The sequence below is a fragment of the Eretmochelys imbricata genome, chromosome 10 (assembly GCF_965152235.1).
Source record: "Eretmochelys imbricata isolate rEreImb1 chromosome 10, rEreImb1.hap1, whole genome shotgun sequence".
Taxonomy (NCBI): Eukaryota; Metazoa; Chordata; order Testudines; family Cheloniidae; genus Eretmochelys; species Eretmochelys imbricata.
The window spans coordinates 73,607,989-73,627,271 of NC_135581.1; the positions used below are offsets into that span (position 1 = coordinate 73,607,989).

The 19,283-nt window shown below is 39.2% G+C and overlaps 1 protein-coding gene across 4 annotated transcripts in view; it reads left to right on the plus strand.

Annotated features, from left to right (window-relative positions):
* The window catches only part of MCTP2 (multiple C2 and transmembrane domain containing 2), a 161,894-nt gene that overhangs the window by 78,733 nt on the left and 63,878 nt on the right, over window positions 1-19,283 (plus strand). For all 4 annotated transcript variants that reach the window (XM_077828640.1, XM_077828639.1, XM_077828641.1 and 1 more), the window contains 4 exons: window positions 1,002-1,188; window positions 2,408-2,501; window positions 7,910-8,012; window positions 10,760-10,862. In XM_077828640.1, the coding sequence (XP_077684766.1) occupies window positions 1,002-1,188; window positions 2,408-2,501; window positions 7,910-8,012; window positions 10,760-10,862 (487 nt within the window). The remainder of the gene's footprint in view (window positions 1-1,001; window positions 1,189-2,407; window positions 2,502-7,909; window positions 8,013-10,759; window positions 10,863-19,283) is intronic.

Consider the following 19,283-nt stretch of genomic DNA (forward strand, 5'->3'; position numbering starts at 1 on the left):
ACAAGTTTTGTTTAAATAAAAACTTGTCGGCAGGCATTAAGTGGAGTGAGAACTCTCTCTATCATCCATCCCACATCCGCTGGAGAAATGTGACTCCCCGTATACCATGGAAATAAAGCTTCTCCTTCCTTGCTTTTTTTTTTTTTTTAACCACAAACTTTTGTTCAGCTTATTTTTAAATGCCAAACCTAATAGAGCTTCCTGAAAGTTCCACTCCATTTACTGGACTTCCACATAGAAGGCAGTTAGCTGCACTAGGTGTATAGACTTTGTCACATTTGACCATTTGCTTTTAGGCTCTCCAGCAAACTCTCTCTTCTTACCCCAACCTGGTCTCTTGCCTTGTTGTCTCTCATTAATGTGCGCTTTCTTTTTTCTTTTTTTTCCAAAAGTGTCAGAGACTATAACAATGTGCATTATGAGCTGGCAGCTTACCTGCAAGCCACACTGCCCCTCTGGGAAATATAACAATACAATGAAAGCCTAGATCTAGTTAGGTTTGTAAAGGAGATCAGGGCATACAGTACAATGTAGCATAAAATGAAGTCTGCCTTAAATGAAGCTGGTATTTTAGACACAACATTTTGACTTTGTATTTCCACTCAGATTATAATAATTTTACCTTTTTAGAAATCAGAAGACATTGGGGTTTTGTGGGAGAGGAGAGCAGAGTTGGATTTAAAACCTCACCACTACAGAGGCTGCAGTGCTAACTTTCAATCCCTATGCAAGTACAAGGAAAACAGAAATGAAACTGACAAGAAACAAAGTGAAACTAACTAGCTTTTCTCATTCCTCCCCCCCTTCCCCATTTCCCCCACCTTGACCAAACAGCCCAAATGGTGAAAAGTAAATTAGATATCTAAACTTAGTTCATTTGTACCTTTTGATCCTTAATGATAGGTAAAAAAATTCTTATTTTTAAAAGTGTATGTGTTGGGGTTTATTTGTCCCATTAAAGTAATCCTCTTTATTATTAATCCATGACAATGTTATTCTAGGTGTAAAGTGGATATTACTGCACTACCTAGCAAGCAGACCAATGTTCTAGAACTGCCAGTGGAGAAGCATCTGGGGTCTCTGCTTATGCTAATTGCTGTTACCCCCTGTTCAGGAGTGTCTATCTCTGATCTGTGTGTCTGCCCCTTGGGAGACCCCAGTGAAAGGAAACAGATTTCCCAGCGCTATGTGAGTTTTTGTTTTGTTTCTACTTTATTAAAAAAAATACTGAAAATTGTATCAAAAGAAGATCTGTCCCAGTCGTAATAACACCGCTTCTAATGGAAAAAGGTATCACACACCATAATTATGTTTAGTGTGACAAGTGAATAGACAGAGCAGTTAGCCTCTAGCAATTTGGCTGTTTGCATTTGGCAGTTTTTAAACTTAACAGTTCCCTTTTGAAAACTTGAATTACATTAAGATGTTATCTTAGGAAATGAGGAGACTATGAATGTTTAAAAAATCATAATGAGAGAGAGAAAGTAGTATTTAGAATTCTTTTCTCATTGTGGCGATGTGCTCTGGTCTGTTCACTTTGGGAAGATAAAGCCTGATTCTAATATTTAGTACTTTCTGTACTAAACCATAGATCTTAAAGTGCTGCACAGGATAGATAAACATCATTACCCCCATTTTATAGACAGGGAAACTGAGGCACAAAGGGTTTAAGTGATTGAGTTAATGATAGAGCTGTGAATGGTGCCCAGATCCTTGACTCTGAATTCAGTACTCTAGCCATGGGCTTATGGTGCCTCTCTAAATATATCTTATACTTAATTTTGGAATAATACTATTTTAATATTCAGGTATGTGCTTATTTCCTTTGAATCTCCTTGCCTAAATTAACCATTTAACTCCTGTAAACTGAAGATTACATATAAATTAAAAATAAATGATAAACAGACAGTTGACATGCTGGGATGAACAGTGTAAGTGTGTTGCAATGGGATGAGGATTGGTAGAGTTGTGTGAGTGAGTATCTGATAGTGAAACATTGAGCAGTGGGGATAGGGACCAAAATTAAGGGCTAGTCTACACTAAAGCTGTAAGTTGATCCAAGTTACGCTACTTCAGTTATGGAAATCATGTAATTGAAGTCGACGTAACTTGGATCGACTTACAGTGGTGTTCCCGCCTCTGTGTTGACGGGAGACACTCTCCCGTCTACTTACCTTATGCTTCTCAGGGAGCTGGAGTACAGAGGTCGATAGGCTAGCACTCTGCCATTGACTGAGCAGGTCTTCACTAGACCCACTAAATCGACACTGCTACATTGATTGAAGCAGTGCTGATTTAGCCATGAGTATAGACATGCCCTAAGACTTATGGTTTTCTAGTAGTCCGTCAAAATCTGTCTCACTAAATTATTATTTTTAAAAAAGTCTCTATTCACTATTTTTTCCAGGGTATAAAGAACTCCCTTCAGGACATGAAGGACATAGGCTTCTTACAGGTCAAAGTTTTAAAGGCAGTGAACCTGTTGGCAGCAGATTTTTCAGGTATTAATTGTCTTCCTTCTTTTTATTTTGGGTCTTTTCTGATGTGTTTTGATACCATGTTAATGTTTTTGAGGTGTAGTGCATGTTAGTGAATCCCTCACTTATGCCATGAGTCTAGCAAGGCAAAGTAAAACTTGTGTATCACCCACTTGTTAAAGCGTTAAAGGTAAAATGCATGCCTGGGAACTGGGGTCCCACAAGCCCTATGCATCACTTAAGACTCCAGTGTGGGGCTTATTTGGGACTTAAGTGATGAACAGGTTTTATGGGCCCACTGCACTGGGCTCAGCTTTACCCTTCATATTTATGAGTGGCATGCCCAGTAACTTTTGCCTTTTTCTCAATAACTTAAATAAATTAGGGTTCTTGTGAGTTAAACTGTGGGATCTTTGTGTGCAGTACTGGCCCTGCTACCTGTTTCTAATGCTGGAACTGTAACTATTATCCTGCAAAACCTTACCCACAACAATAAGGGTTTGCTGGATTGAATCCCTAGCCCTGTGCTCAGGCCAGCAGAGAACACCATCTCATTAAGTACACTTTAGACTTGATGTCAACCATAGATGGAAAACTATCTGAGATTGCTGTCTGAAGTAGAGGCTCTCAAGTGGCCAAATTGTTGTGCCATCAAGGTCTTCCTAGGTCACATCTGAATATCTAGGAAAATTACTTTTCCATCATCACATGATATCTCTTTGTCGCCTATGAGCAGTTTACATCTAACCATTCCGCATCCCCAAGTTCTACAGAACATGATATGAAATGTCATTACTTTTCTCTTACAGTTCTCTGTCCCACCACTTCAAGCTCCAGCCCCTACGTTCATGGCTCTAATATAGACTAGTTTCAGCACAAGTGAAGTGATCCACTATTATTGCTGTAAATTGTGACTTGTGCCAGTGATCTTTAATTCAGAAGCACAGCCCCTTTAGGAGCTGTGTTAAATGCTCTGGGTTAAACACTGCACTCCATTTTCAGCCATGGCCCATCCTGGTTTGGTGGCTGATAGGCTTGGTGTAACTGTGTTCCATACGTGGCACAAGAAGTGTGATCAGCCCCATTGGACAGAGGTCCAAGGTGTATTCAACCCCAGCTGGAGAGAGCCAGGCTTGACCCTGATGGCTGTAGAACAGACATAATCACAAACATTAACTCACTGGATATGTTCTTGGCTATTACAAGGCAGGAACTATATATTTTAGCACTACCTGACAAGTGTCATTCATATTGCAACTAACAGGCGATTATTTTCTGAGGGTGGAGCCCCATTCGCTTCCCTTTGCTGACTGACTAGTTGACTCCATGCTAGACGAGGATCACTGTAATCTAGGAATCACAAAAAACACCCAGAGACTTAAGTATCAGTATACTGTACTGGAGAAAGAGGCCTGTCAGCTGTTAAAGTATATATTTTGGAGACCATGTTCTTTATTTTTAACATCAGATTTACTACAGGCTGTACCCTTTGCTGAGATGCATGCTCATTTGTGAGTTGTGACATGCGTTATCAGGGGAACCCTTCTTCATCACTGTTGCGACAACATTTTGCTAACCAATGGAGGGCTAGATTGGGGCAAATGGAAAATAGCTCTGTTCTGGGGTGAAAATTTGGCCCCTCGTTACATGGATTTAATTGGGAGGATTTAGAATGCCGGGGCACTGTGTTGCTCTTGCTTCTTTCAATATGAATCATGGAAAATAAGTCTTGGAAAAGTATCTACAAAGTGACCTTGATTCAACTGCTGTTTGCTGGAGGTGACATGTCTCAGCAACTTCTTGTGAGCTCATGAACTAAATAATAGAATTCTAGAAATCCTCAAATTCTTTAATGTTCCCCATTTACCTAGTACCCTGTTCAGCACTTGTCTAGGCTGCCTGAATGTATGGGTCAATGCTCCCTCTTAAGTGGAGATTTATCAGTGCTGGAAAACTGTAAACAGTAGTTCCTATTACAGCTAAATAGTGAAACTGATCCAAAATATACTTAATATATTAGTTTCTCTCTTAGTAGGAAAAATAACTTCTGGCCTCTTTTGAAGAGGTCAGATGTGTTGGACATTGTTATTTTTGCAGGGCACTTTTTGGAAGCTGATACCACTGCGTGGTGACTGATGAAATAATGGCAAATGATGAAATTAAAAAAAAATATTCATGTAGACATGAGATCTGCTACATCCAGTATCTTTAATGGTGCATACTTCAGATACAGGTCTGATTGTAATGAAAATGTATTTTACCTTCTGATTCTTTTTGACTCATCAGAAAGGCAGAGAGCTAAAGAGAAAGCATTGTCAACCAAACCTGGGGCCATTATTCAGGCCAATCTCTGATTGTAACATCAGCAGCATTTCTCCAAAGTAAGGACTATAAAAGATACTAGCCCACATTTTCAAAAGTTTAACCAATAAATAGTGTTATTTATAAGTGTAGCCACCCTGTTGTCCCCCCTCCCCACCCCAGGAACAGGTAATGGACTTTTTTATATACTAGCAATGCACTGAAGAACTGAAAGGATTAATGTGCAGATCTTCTTTAAAAAATAAAAAAAAGTCCATGTGCAATAATGACCAGGGTAGAACTATGTGGGTCACAAGCTTTGCCTTTGATCTTGAGTTTCCTCAGCTGGCCTTTCACCTGACTGATAAAGGGCTGCTACAGTATGTAAGCCTTTATTGGTTTATTAGTTACTTTAGCTGCTCTTCATCTGTAAACTTAATAAGGCTAAATGTACTGTAGTAAAAAAAAAAAAAAAAAAAGCCTTTATAAGCTATGGGACTAATTCTACCTACAAATGCACAGAATATTACAGGGAGTTTTGTCCAAGGACAGATTTGGATCTTGGCTGTGTTCATCCTTTGTGTAACTCCACTGAGGCCAATGGCGTTATAGAAGCAATGGATTGGGCCCCATTTCCCTAAATGCTTAAACAGGAGTGTGTGCATTTGTGTGTGGATAATGAACACTGAAAGATTCTGGGGATCTTGATTTTGCAATTGAAAGACTTTTCATAAAGGGTCTGAAACACACATTCCTTGTGCACAGCACAGAATGAAATCCTGTTTAAGTGCAAGGTTACTTAGTCTGTCATTATGTTCAAAATAACTAAGGCTTTGAGCCTGAGCCTGATTCATGAGGCAAATGACAAATTGTTTTGCAGTGGCAGTGCTGAAAATATCCTAGTATTATGCGGTAATAGACCCACCAAATTACAAAAGGATGCAGCCATTTTAGGTAAAAATAGCATAAATTTCTGATTGTGAAATGAGAGACATAAAGATTAATTATCTGTTCTGAGCCATTCATAAATGATTAGTGCAGCAATTATGTGCTTCCATAGTAGAACCCTCCCAAAGCAGTGCTGTATTTCCTCCACTGCCTGGGAGACTGTTGCAGGTTTATTATTTTTGATAAAAAGTAACTTAAGGTCCAGCAAAAATCTGATAGAGACAATCAAGGAGACAATAAAAAATACAAAGATTTCCAAGGGTTAATAGAAGAGCAGTCTGAGCATGTATCATATTTTCTCAGTAGCGCAATGATGATTCAATGATGGGAATACTTCTGCAGACCAATTGTCCAATTCTAAGTGTAATGGCATTTTATACCTTGTTACTTACTACAGTAATGAAGATCAGATTTGAGTATGGTTGGTATTTCTGTTATAGGTTGCTGCGTGTTGGTACTGTACAGTTTACCAAATTTGAGTTTTTAACCTACAGTAATAATGAGAATCAGAACCTTATGTTATTGCATGCAATTCTGGCTTTTAAAGAGCTTCCTGAAAACTCACAGGTACTATTTGACCGAAGTTTAGACCAGTTACTATGTCCCATATTAAAAATGTAAAGCTAAATATGTCTAAGGACAACAGCAGGAACTTCGTCAACCCCAACTAGTTCAACTTGAACCTCCGCTAGATAATAGTTTTGTCATTGTGAAATGACTTTTTCTGCTTCATTGCATGTTTCTGTGTGCACATGAGCATTCTGCTCAAAGACGGCATTTGCTCACTGACCAAAAAATGGTATTCAGAACACAAAATTATAGAGTAGGATTGTCTTTTGGCACATACCATTTTGCGTTTCAAACAGTTTCTCTGTCATTAAGTACATTTGCCACTTGTACCTGGTTCCAGTGTATAGGTGGGTAGGAGACTAATAGATTCCACTAAAATGTGAGATTATTAAAACTTTCCAAAAGTGACTGGTAAATATTCACTGTTTTAGATACTGGAAAACATTTCTACTTAGGCTGTAAATTCCTCAGGACGGAGACCTTGTCTCCTTATTTGTTTAAGTGCCTAGCACAGTTTGGGTACTATATTAATAACAGCAATTTAAAAAAAAATTAACAGAAGTCTGCTTAAATGTCTGTTTTCTTTTATATAAATGTCTCTATGGCTGAGATACACAGTAACCTAAATAAGACTAGAATGCCTGTAGTTGAGCTAAATGTAAATATGAATACCTAAGATAATGAACTTTAAATCAGATATACAGCTGAACAGGCTCATAGGCACTCTGTTTATAGTGAAGTTTGTCTGAAAGCTCTGGAGTGTTTTAAGGTGTCATGCTGTGCCAAATGCAGGTATTGCAATCCTCTGCTTATTGAGAAAAGTAACTAGGAAATATATCTTCCCGATAAAACGCTTCCACTCTGATACCCTTTTTTGATAGGATGTTTCCTTTAATAAGTTTCTCACTCTGTCTTGATCCAGCAATTGGGTCCATTGGTCTGACCTGACTCTCACTGAAGTCGTCGGGTGTCTGTATGGATTCAGAGATCTACTCATGCAAATCTCATTGCAGGATTGGTGCTGAAGTGGGCACAATACTTTGCTTATTTTATGAGACTGCATGTACTTATATGGTTATATAATGAACTAATAAAGCAAAAGCTCTCGGCAGATTATAAAGCAAAATGAACTAACAGAAGCCCTGACATTTCTATAACCCAGACTAAAAGTCTGCATGGTTCATAACCCTTGATCGCCCGTGGAGGAGAATATAAAAAAGGAAACTTGTTCAGAATGGGACTACCTCTCTTATTGCATGTCATTTTTCTTGGTAGTCAACATTGGCTGATCTTCCTAATCACCAAAGATTTAAAGATTATTCTTGAGAAGATTTCAGTTCTCTGTTATGAAGACAAGTTGCCTACATGGATTAGAATGGAAAATGCTTCGATAAAGTTTCAAAGAGGAAAACAGTGAATACGTATTGGTTGTGTTGTTAATTTAGTAATTCAGAGAAAGGAAGACATTTCCAGTCACCTTAGTGCAGTTTATTCTTTTTTGATCTTCTGATCTCCTTCTCCCAACCCTGCTGCAAAAAGAGTGAGCTAACCACCATCACATTATCTAACCCTTCTTTGTTTTATTTTATTTTTTTCACCTGTTCTTTCCACAGGTAAAAGTGACCCTTTCTGTGTGTTAGAGTTGGGCAACGTCAGACTTCAGACCCACACAGTTTACAAAAACCTCAACCCAGAGTGGAACAAAGTTTTCACCTTGTAAGTGAATTGCATTTGAAAACATGCCGTAAATGCGAAACGGTGAGCAGCCCCAATATAAAAGATATTTATTTTAGGAAACATGAGGTAAAGTTTGGGACATGTCACTTTCTCCATAGGAAGAAGAGGTTGACTGAGTTGTATTTGATATTTCTCCATTAAAGCATTTTCCTTTTTCAATTCTGGCATGGAGTTTATTAATAGAAGTCATAACAAGAAGAAATTGGGATATTTATAGGAAGAATCATGACTATATATAATAGACTCCAAGAAATTGTATAGCAGACCTGAAAATGGAAACCTAGATATAGTCGCTCTTAGGTTTTTCCATAATTTAAAATATAACTTGTGTTTTGTTTGGACATGATAAAACTGTAGTTCTGTACATAATTTAATTTGAAAATGATCAGGAAGTAGAGTTCTGATTGCCCATGATGAAACAGCTGAGTTTAAATCAGGCAATAAGAAGCCCTACCCAAACCAGAAATTTACACCTTAATCAAACCAAAAAAATGTGTGATTATTAAGTGAATTTGATTCCTGTGAAAAGTGCCCTGGAGACTGAAGGCCTCAGTATTGGCAGAATAGATGCAACTTGCTGTTGCAAAGCAAGGTCATCACATGGGCTGCAACAGTGTAAATTTCTTCTATAGTGCCCCACCTACGTTTTTTTAGGGCTAAAGTGGAATAATAACCACCTTTTGGAGATGAGAGAAGAGTCTGCTTTCCCTTAATGATTTGTTCCTTGTCCACTGCTCTTGAGGCTACTGATAAAGGGTGGCAGTTTTATCTTTGTGATGCGGATGCTACTCCACTAGGAAATTAGTCTTAGTATTATTGATTCAAATCATACAAGCTAGCATGCAGAGAGGCTGGGCTGGCTTTGAATAAGATGAAAAGTTTCATATCTTATTGCTCTGTGGTCGATGGAAAAAACTCTACCATGTATTTCCACTGAGTTCACTGGTGCCAGAAATGAATCTGTAACATCTATACCTCTTTTGCCCTCTGGCCCCTACTGTGTGTCTCTTTTGTAACTCTCCTTCTTACCCTATTTGTTTATTCTGAAGAAGCTCCGCATGCATCACTATTTATCCTGAGCTTACAAAGTTGACCCTTGGTCCAGATTCAAATGTTTTAGTAAATCTGTTCACGTCATATACATTCTGTGAGACTTTCTGTTCTATTTAGGTTCTTGGACTGTGCCCATCAGTGTAGTCTGAGTACTTTTGACGTTTTATATCGCTAATAGCCTGTGTACAACTATTGTAATGGTGTTTTTGAGTTTACCTTTGAACAAAAGTGGAGGTGTAAAGCCTCACAAACTGGCAGGTTCTGGTAGCCATTTACTTTTTCTGGGCTCTCAAAACTTTATGGCTATATATTTAATTGCTGTTTATATAACTCACATTACGATAGTATAGGTATTTGTCTCCCTCTTCTGGCTGTCTCCCTCTACTCTCTCAACCTAAGAGGTTAGTGAGTTGTCTACAGCTGTCTGCTAGGGGAATTAGTATTTTAGTTCATGCTTTTAGTGCAATAGGTTCCAAGCTTAGTCCTTGGTGGACATTCATCTTAAATTGTGGCTCTGTTGCTGGAATGTTCCTGGAATTAGTTGTCTTCTAGCTAGAGTAGCAGCTTGTGAGGCTTATCTTCTACAACAGTGGCTCTCAACCTTTCCAGACTACTGTACCTCTTTCAAGAGTCTGATTTGTCTTGTGTACCCCCAAATTTAACCTCACTGCTTGCTTACAAAATCAGACATAAAAATACAAGTGTGTCCCATCACACTATTACTGAAAAATTGCTGACTTTCTCATTTTTACCAAAAATTATAAAATAAATCAATTGGAATATAAATAGTGTTCTTATATTTCAGTGTATAGTATATAGAACAGTATAAACAAGTCATTGTCTGAATGAAATTTCAGTGTGTACTTACTTTGCTAGTATTTTTTATGTAGCCTGATGTAAAACTAAGCAAATATCTAGATGAGTTGATGTCCCCCCAGAAGACCTCTGCATACCCCAGGGGTACATGTGCCCCTGGTTGAGAACCACTGTTCTATGAGACCAAAGCCTTAGTGGTTAGTTGTGTTAATTGCACTTGGATAAACAATAACTTGCTTGCTTTCTTCCTCCCTCCCTCCCTCCCTCCAGTCATCTACAGTTACCCAAGCTCTCACAGACACCAATACGTTTCCCCGGATGAATCTCTTATTTTATTAATGATCCTGATGACCAGTTGAGATGAGCAGGCAGTTGTCATCCCCAGTAAAGCATATGGATTAGATGGAATTAATAATATTATCTATTTTATTTGAGGGTTTTTAGAAGTCTTTAAACTACTTGGCCAAATGGGGAAAATTGCTCAATTGCTCAGAAAAAATGAGAGAGGTTTTCCTCTTTACATACCTTTTTGGCACATGCACGCACCTTCCTAAACTCTGACTCAAACTTTTTCTCTTGCCCACCTTCCTCACCCTCATATGTTCCATCAATGTCAACATCCACACACCAGAAATCTCACTGTCTAGCAATAATTGTTGTCTTTCACGTGGATACGTGAATCTTGCATGAGGGAAAAGCTTGGGGAATAGCCTTGGTTTGATTTAATTTTTGGAATTTAATTAAATGCTAGTTTTATACTCCAAGGTAATGCAGACTTAATTAGCGAAACACTATTCTCTGATCTTCCTGGAGCAGACTGAATGTGTACAGACCATTTTTTGTGCTTCTCATTCCAGCCCTATTAAAGATATCCACGATGTTCTTGAAGTGACAGTGTTTGATGAAGATGGAGATAAACCCCCTGATTTTCTTGGAAAAGTTGCTATCCCATTGCTGTCTGTAAGTTATCTTTGCACGTGTATCATTCGAACATTGATGGCTTCATTGGGAGCAAGTTGCATTTCTTTCCCTTTCTTGTATGAAACAACTCAGATCTAGATATAAACAACCTCTTTTTTGCAGTGGGGGAGGAAGGGTTGTTTATGTGTATACATATATAAATACACATACGTACGTGCGCGCGCATGTCTTGATTGGTCAGTGTTTACAGTCCTCCTTATTGTCACAAAGGTTGCCAAATATGGTTGATTTGGAAAGAAAACTACGTAAAGTTCATCCGTGCAATATGCCATTTTGGTCTGAAAACATAATTGAACTGTTTTTCTGTGTGTTTGTCACATCACCTTTCAGTAGTAACATTTCAGATGTGTCTTTATTCATTGTTGCTTCTTGTTACTTCAAGAAAGTAATTGCACATCACAATAGGATTGACCAAATAGTTGTTGGCACAGCTGAGCAAAATTACATAGATTCATAGATACTAAGGTCAGAAGGGACCATTATGATCATCTAGTCCGACCTCCTGCACAACGCAGGCCACAGAATTGCACCCACCCACTCCTGCGAAAAACCTCTCACCTATGTCCGAGGTATTGTAGTCCTCAAATCGTGGTTTAAAGACTTCAAGGAGCAGAGAATCCTCCACCAAGTGACCTGTGCCCCATGCTGCAGAGGAAGGCGAAAAACCTCCAGGGCCTTTTCCAATCTGCCCTGGAGGAAAATTCCTTCCCGACCCGAAATATGGCGATCAGCTAAACCCTGAGTATATGGGCAAGATTCACCAGCCAGATACCCAGGAAAGAATTCTCTGTAGTAACTCAGATCCCACCCCATCTAACATCCCATCATAGGCCATTAGGCCTATTTACCATGAATATTTAAAGATCAATTAATTACCATAAAAGGGTGTGTTTTACTACATAGTACTGCAGTTATTGTTCTGTAAGCAAATGTGAAGAGAGGACGATCATGGGAGAATAGAAACAGAATTGCATTCTGGTATCTCCTCGGAACTCCAGTCCTGGACCAGGACTCCATCGCTCTAGGTGCTCTACAAACATAGAACAAAAAGAGAGTCAGTCCCTGCTCCAAAGATTTTATTATATAAGTAAAAGACAGGAGACAACAGATGGATACAGACACAGATAAGGGGGAATACAAGGAAACAATGAGACAACATACAACATGACAGGCTGTGTGAACAGTATACAGTGAGTATTGATAACACCCTCGGTAGTAAAGTTGAAAAGTTAGCTTCCATGACAACTCCGTTTTCATGTGCTAATGTTTTGTCTGAAATAGGTTCACATTTGGGGCTGAAACTTTCCATGTTGGTCTCTGCTATTTTATTTATTTAATTATTATTTATTTTTGCAAAGGGTGATGGTGTGGGGAGAAAGTAGATCAAAATCTTTTCAGCTATTTTTTGGACGTTTAGGAAAGCAAGAAGCAAACACCTTTTTCATTGTAAAATTGTACCCACTCATTTAAAAACAGAACTACAACAAAAAAGTGGCTGGAGTTTGAAAGCTGGATGGGACATAGTCCTCAGTGAGGACTAGTTGCCTTGGTTTGGTGGGTGTGGGGGGGGAAGGTGAGGTGAGGGAAATTACAATTAAAATAATTAAGCAACAGAAAAATAACTTTTGGCTGTGCTCAGTAGTACCAGAATCTTATCAGAACTCAATGAATTCCTGTCCCCTTTATGATGTCACTGCCCATTCTCTCTGCTTGAATTAATTAAGGGACGACAGGAGCCGGTGCTTTCAGGTTTTCGGTTGAGCAGTTTGCATGAGGGAGACTGTGGGGTGGGGAGCAACACCAGTGCTTGCCCCATCCTCAAAACCGAGTGCTTTAACATCCAAGATGGGGTGGAGGGGCGCTCTCAGAGTTAAGGAGACCTAACATTTTAGTGTGTCTGCAATTTTTACTGCAATCTGCAGTATTTTGTATATTCTACCTTTTTCATTTTGCATAAAGAATTATTTTTTCTGTCTGAAAATATCTGCTCCCCTATTACAGCAGTCTGGCTGAAAATTGTTGGCAGCCAAACCGTGCCAGGAAAGTCGGGAACCCAGGCCCCAATCCAGCAAAGCATAAAAGCACATGCTTAATTTTCGTCCTGGGAGGAATCTCTTTGACTTGAGTGGGACAACCTATGTGCTTAAAGTTAAACATGTGCTTAAGCACTTTGCTAGATGATAACTTCAGAGCCCATTTGTGAAAATTTGAATGTTAACATTATGAAGCGCAGACAATTTAATTGTTTTCAGCTAGGAAGTTAAGTTTTAAAAAACTATATTAATTGAAGAACATTATTTCCAGCAGCAATGTTAACATAGCCACAGTACATTTATAGTGGATAGCATTTTCTATTCTCTGCGTGTGCGAGGGGGTGTCAGTTACGTGGCTTACTATGTCACTGTTTTATATTTTAAAATATTTATCATTCCAGCATATAGGATGTCAGGTGCAGCAGAGTGAATGCTGCTGTGAGAACCTTACCTTTTGCAATCTCTGCCTTGTATGCAATTTTAACTGCATTAATGTAGGTATTTGCTGTTCATACCTGCTTTATCAGAACCTGTACATATGAGGCATTGGAAAAGTACTAGGAAGCATTCATTAGTCAAGTGGCTACCAAACGAACATATCAACTTTGATTTCAGTGTAGATGCTTATGAAAAGGGTTGAATACAGAAGGTGGGCTCTATGGCTCTAAGTGATGATACTTGGCTACCTTTTGTATGAAATTATCTGCATAAAGCTAATATTGATAATCCAGTACCACAAAAAAAAGTGCAGTTATACTCTGAAAAGTGATTCTGTAAGAACAGTGCTCATGGGTTCTATGTGTGTTCTTCCTCTGTGATCTCCGTTCAGTCTCTTGCTTTACAGGTTAAAAGAGAGTTGTTTTTTGTAATTGCTGGCATAACTCAATCAGGAATCTGAAAGTCACACTGAGTTCTTTCTTGCTGATCATCACCAGAAATAAAGTCTGAATAATGTCATTTTAGGCAGAGGAGGGACTCAACAGTTCTGGAAATCAGGTCCCCTTTATTTATGCACCTAAATATGAATTTTGGTGCATAATTTTAGTTTGAAAAATTTGGTTTAAGTAAATGAACTGGAAACAAAAATTGATGGACTAAAATGGGCCTTTTTTCCTCTTTAATTCCTTTCCCCCCACTTCTTTATTTTCTCTCTTTGTGGGAATGAAAGGTGGGGTGAATACAGAATGGTGTGGATGGAGTTTAAATGCATGACTTTTGTAAATGTTACTATTTTGAGGGCCTGATCCAAAGCCCAATGTTGTCCAAGGGAGCATATCCATAGATTTCAATGGGCTTTGGATCAGGTTTGATATGAACATAGTCTCATAATATTTAAAAGTGCTTCGAATGATACATGTACATTTCTTCTCAGATTAGAATTGCAGTGTTTTGCAGCCCTCTTTTACTCTGCTACTGTGACTCTGAGTTCCTTAAGACATTTATTTTCTGCTTGTCCATTTTAGTGGCCTGAGTCATTGACATCTGCAATTTTAGAACAATGTTAAAGTCAGCTTCATGTGAAGAGCCATTTGATATTTACAGGGAAGAACAACTCTGAACATCTTTTATTCCATTTTTGATCGCTTGGTTAATTTTTCCCCAAGTCCTCATATCCCTGATGTTACTGGAAGAGAGTGGCTCGAGCAGCTGCTCTCCTGCAGAACCGGTGCTTGCCAAATGGTCTGCATGATCAGCAGCAGGCTGTGTGGGCTCACAGTGAGGAGATGTTAGATTTGGATCCTCTGTTGATTTTATAGGCATTTGTTAAGTATCCCTTAGGAAGCGTGTAACAAGGCAGAGGAGGGGATTGTGTATGTGTGTGGTAGAGTCCAAACTCCATTCAGTCTGGGTTCTTTGTCCAAGATTTGAGACAAAAAAAATTGTTTATGCTTTCTCAAGCCAACTGATTTTCTTCCTTCCCTTCCAAACTTTGCTGCCTCCTATTTCATGCAAATCTAGTGTAAATATACTGTTCTCTGCCTATGATTAAAAACCATTTAGCACCTATTAAGTTAGTCTGTTCAGAGATTTGCAGTGTTCTGAAACTCTCTTCTTTGAAATCGGAGTCTTTTTTTTTTTTTTACCCAATAGTGTTAGCACTTTGTCCATACATTTGAGTGTATCCTCTGAATTCTTTTGAGAAATATATTCCAAGAGAGCAGTAGTTGGAATCCCATGGAGTGGTGGCTGATAACCACACAAACAGTCTAATTCATAGGCGATTTGGCTTAACCTTTGCCTGGCATTAAATCCCTTGCCGAAAACCAAAAAGCATTTCACAATATTTTCTATCTCTTTGGTTAAAAATGCATGAGTTTTACTTGTGATCTGTTTGCAGATGAGATGCATTTACTTTTAGATTCACTTATGGGTGACAGAGATTCTCATCTTAATAAAAAAATGTACTTCAGTGTATGTACATATGGTGTGTGGGGGGGAGGGTTCCTCAAATATTAAAATTTGAGTTTATTTTGATTCCGATGTGGTCAGGATTTTCTTAGGTTGGTGCTTTGCACAAAATCAAGTGTTCAAGCTTAACTATTGTAAATGCTCATCACCAATTAATGTTAAACTTAAAGGCACAAATATTAACAAACAAACAAAAACAGTTGGACTGCCACACTCCATTGTGATATTTGACATTTGCACTTCATCCTGAATAGCCTGTTCCATACATCATCCAATTAAGGAACAGAAACAATAATATATGGGGTGGGGGAAGAGTTCAAAAAAGAATTTGCCAATAATTTCAAATAGTGAATGAATTTGAGAAATTCATATTCGGTTGGTGAACTGAATAAAGCAAAAATTGCTGACCAAATTATTTGTGAATTTTTATACAGCTCTAAAAATAATATTTAGTACTTAATTTTTCAAAGAACCATAGAAACATTAACTGATTTTTATAATGTCCCACTGAACTAGGTATCATCTTCATTTTACAAGTAGGGAAATGGAGGCAGGGAAGCTTTGACTCCCCAAAGGCCACACGTGTTAGTGTGAGTCTGAATCCACACTTGAAAGGTTCTGGCATCAATCACTGAAATCAAGACCAGACTTCATCTTTGCTTAAATCATTTCTGAGGTTAAAAAATAGACTTGGTACTAATGAAAGATGAGGAATTTTTGTAACACCCAGCTCAGCAATATGAGGAATTGAAGCTTGGTATGTTCCAGCAAGCTGTGGACCAAATACAGTGCATGTACTTTATATATCCTAACCTCAGGAGAACTTGGCTAAGAGAATTTTTTTCCATGTTAATCAGCCCATGAATTTTTCTCCCATCTCTCTTGCCTTTTGCTCCCGCTTCTTATTAAAACGACCTTATGGTCTTTTCAGTTTTTTGCTTCAAGGGACTCCCATATTATACAAAGATGCAAGTTATTTGGAAGATGGAAGTATGTAATGTGCTTCAATGAAGTTGAAAGCAAAGTAATGGTCTTGTATCAAATATCCCCCATGTTGGAGGGGCGGTCAGATGAAGTACTATGCCACAAGATGGAATGTTCTTATCTGTAGTATTATCAGCTCAATATTGACTCCAGCTGCACTCTTTTTTTTAATTAACAGGAAAAGGTCTGTAAAATATCCTCATCAAATAACCAAATGGTTTCAGTATCCAATAGTACAGTGATGATAACTAACATAAATGTCCCAGAGGTTTCATGTTCTAAGGGATATCTCAGATTGAGAACACAAGGACCCGAGCCAGCAGGATACTGAGCACCTCATCTTCCTTGAGAGTTGAGGGCACTTAGCATCTGACCAGTAGTGCTTGGTGCTACAGGATCAGGCCCTATATGTGACAGTTGTGGTAACACTACAATTGTATGATCTGGCATTGAGTGGGTTGACTAGGTGGCTTGCTGTCTCCTTTTCCGAGAGAAAGTTGCCTTTGAATAATTCCATGTGTCTCTTCTATTAGGCACTCTTTATGCTACTCAGTGCAACTGTATGACACTGTGCATTAGTGATGAGACCCAGAAAGAATTTCAGAGTCCCAAATGCTTTAGACATGTTACCCAGGGGGAATAGCCATTGTCCATTGCATACATCAAGGGTGATGATGTACAAGGGTTTTACCCAGCTGCGTTGAGTCATATCATGAAGATATGACATCGGATTCACATCAAAGGTGGATACATAGTGAAGTTTTCCTATTTCAGTGCAAAAAACCTCACTAAACCATATTTCTTTGAGCTAAAAGCAAAGAAAAAACCTTTGCTGTGTAAGGTTCCTGTCTTTTCAAAGCCTTATGTTGTATTAATCTCAGGTTTTACTATTTCATTAAAATTCACAAGCGGTCAGTAAGGTGGTTGCTTAATAGATTTAGCATTGGCTAGCTACATCAATACCATATTCAGTCACATTTGTTTTAAGGGGGCGTTTGTAAGAATAGTTCAGCAGATATATTCATGAATTTGAGAAAATGCAACACAATATTGGCCTGGAAGGATGATAACCTGGGGGAGGACTTTACAATGGATTTACGCCATAGTTCTCATTAAGATTGGATATTTCCCCCACACCAAGATACAGAACCAGGTTATTTGGAGGCACAGCACAGCATGGGGTGGGGCTGCAGAGGTGCACCTTTGCACTTCTGGAAATCTGGGTTGTTTCAGGCATGGTCCATAATGTAAGTTACAGAAACCCTAGAGGCTGCTTTAATTTGTATCCGCTTCCCCGCAACTACCAATGGGCTGCTGTGTAACCCAAAATATTTGGATTACAAAGCATGCCAGGCACCCCCTATACTGACATACTTCTTCCACATGCCCCTACATTGGTGGGTTGGGCCAGTGGGTGGAGGTAGCGGTGTAGGATTATCTATGGCAGCCTTTTGTGCTGGGGAAATTTCTCAGATGGCTATTCTGCCCTCCTTATATTGTTGGAGCAGCAAAGAAGGGGCCATAGCAGGTGCCAGAATCTGCCCAATAGTAATTACTCCGCTTAGAGCAGGGATGTCTTAAATTCAGCCCAAGGACTAAATTCATACCACAGCTGCCTTCTCTCCAAAAAATGAAGGTTGAAGACAAAGATGATCATGTTCTTTTTTGCCAGTGAACTCAACCAATAAGAAGTTTCTATTGGTATGACAGGGAAACAACCGGTATAGGCAAATATGGTTGTGCATTTTAATATTTTTATTGTGTTTTCTAAACCTATTAGCATACTTGATGTGATCATCCTTTTTTTTATGGAAAATGCTATGATGGGAAAGTCAGCATTTGCCCATGAAAAATTTCTTGATTTTCCATCAGGAAAACCTAAACAAATATTTAGTTTCTGGTCAGGTTGACCCAGACCAAACATTTGAGTTTGTAGAACCAACTTCAAATGTTCTGTCTGAGGACAGTTTGACATTAATCTGTGTCCTCTTGAGCTACTGCAATGCCTGAGGAGAGTTGCAGTTCAGGTGCCTTGCTCCTCGCGTGGACTACGTCTCCCATGGTGCACCATGGTGTCCTCTCTGGTTGAATGGTAGCAGTGCCTTATGGGAATCACATGGTGTAGGCTGGCTGGGGAGCCTGGCTGCCATGAAAATGGGGACTTGAGACACTCAAAATACAAGTCTCACGAAGTACTGAGGCAGCTCAAGGGGACACAGATGAATTCCAAACCAACTGGAAATGTAACATTTTCAATATTTCCAGCACAATTTTACAGACATTTCCATTCTATGAAAAACTTCAATATTTTGACTTTTTGTCCCAATTTAGAACACAAACATATTTTGAAATAATTGGAATTTTCCTACAAGATAGAAATTTTGATTTTCAATCAGCTCTAGTCACAGGCCTTGCCTTGGCTCTTGAAGTGACAATGGAAGGTCAGAGCTATCTTTTGTTTGAGTCTTGAAGGGGAATATGGAATTTTAGAAGAATTATTAAGTTTAATAGTTATATGACTTCTTATAATTTATTATTGTGGTAGTGTTTAGCACGGGGATCGGCAACCTTTGGTACATGGCCCGCCAGGGAAAGCCCCTGGTGGGCCGGGCCGGTTTGTTTACCTGCCGCGTCCGCAGATTTGGCCGATTGCAGTTTGTACTGGCCGTGATTTGCCATTCTGGTCCAATGGGGGCTGCGGGAAGTGGCGCGGGGCTGAGGGATCTGCTGGCCGCCCTTCCCGCAGCCCCCATTGTCCTGGGATGGCGAACCGCGGCCAGTGGGAGCTGCGATCGGCAGAACCTGAGGACGCAGCAGGGGCTTTCCCTGGCGGGCCACGTGCCAAAGGTTGCCAATCCCTGATCTAGCAGCATCGGTCATGTTAGGGCCCTGTATGCTAGGTGCTGTACAAATCTAGGGTAAGAGACAGTCTCTCTGCTTAAAGAGCTAACAAACTAAAAGGCAAGATGTTACC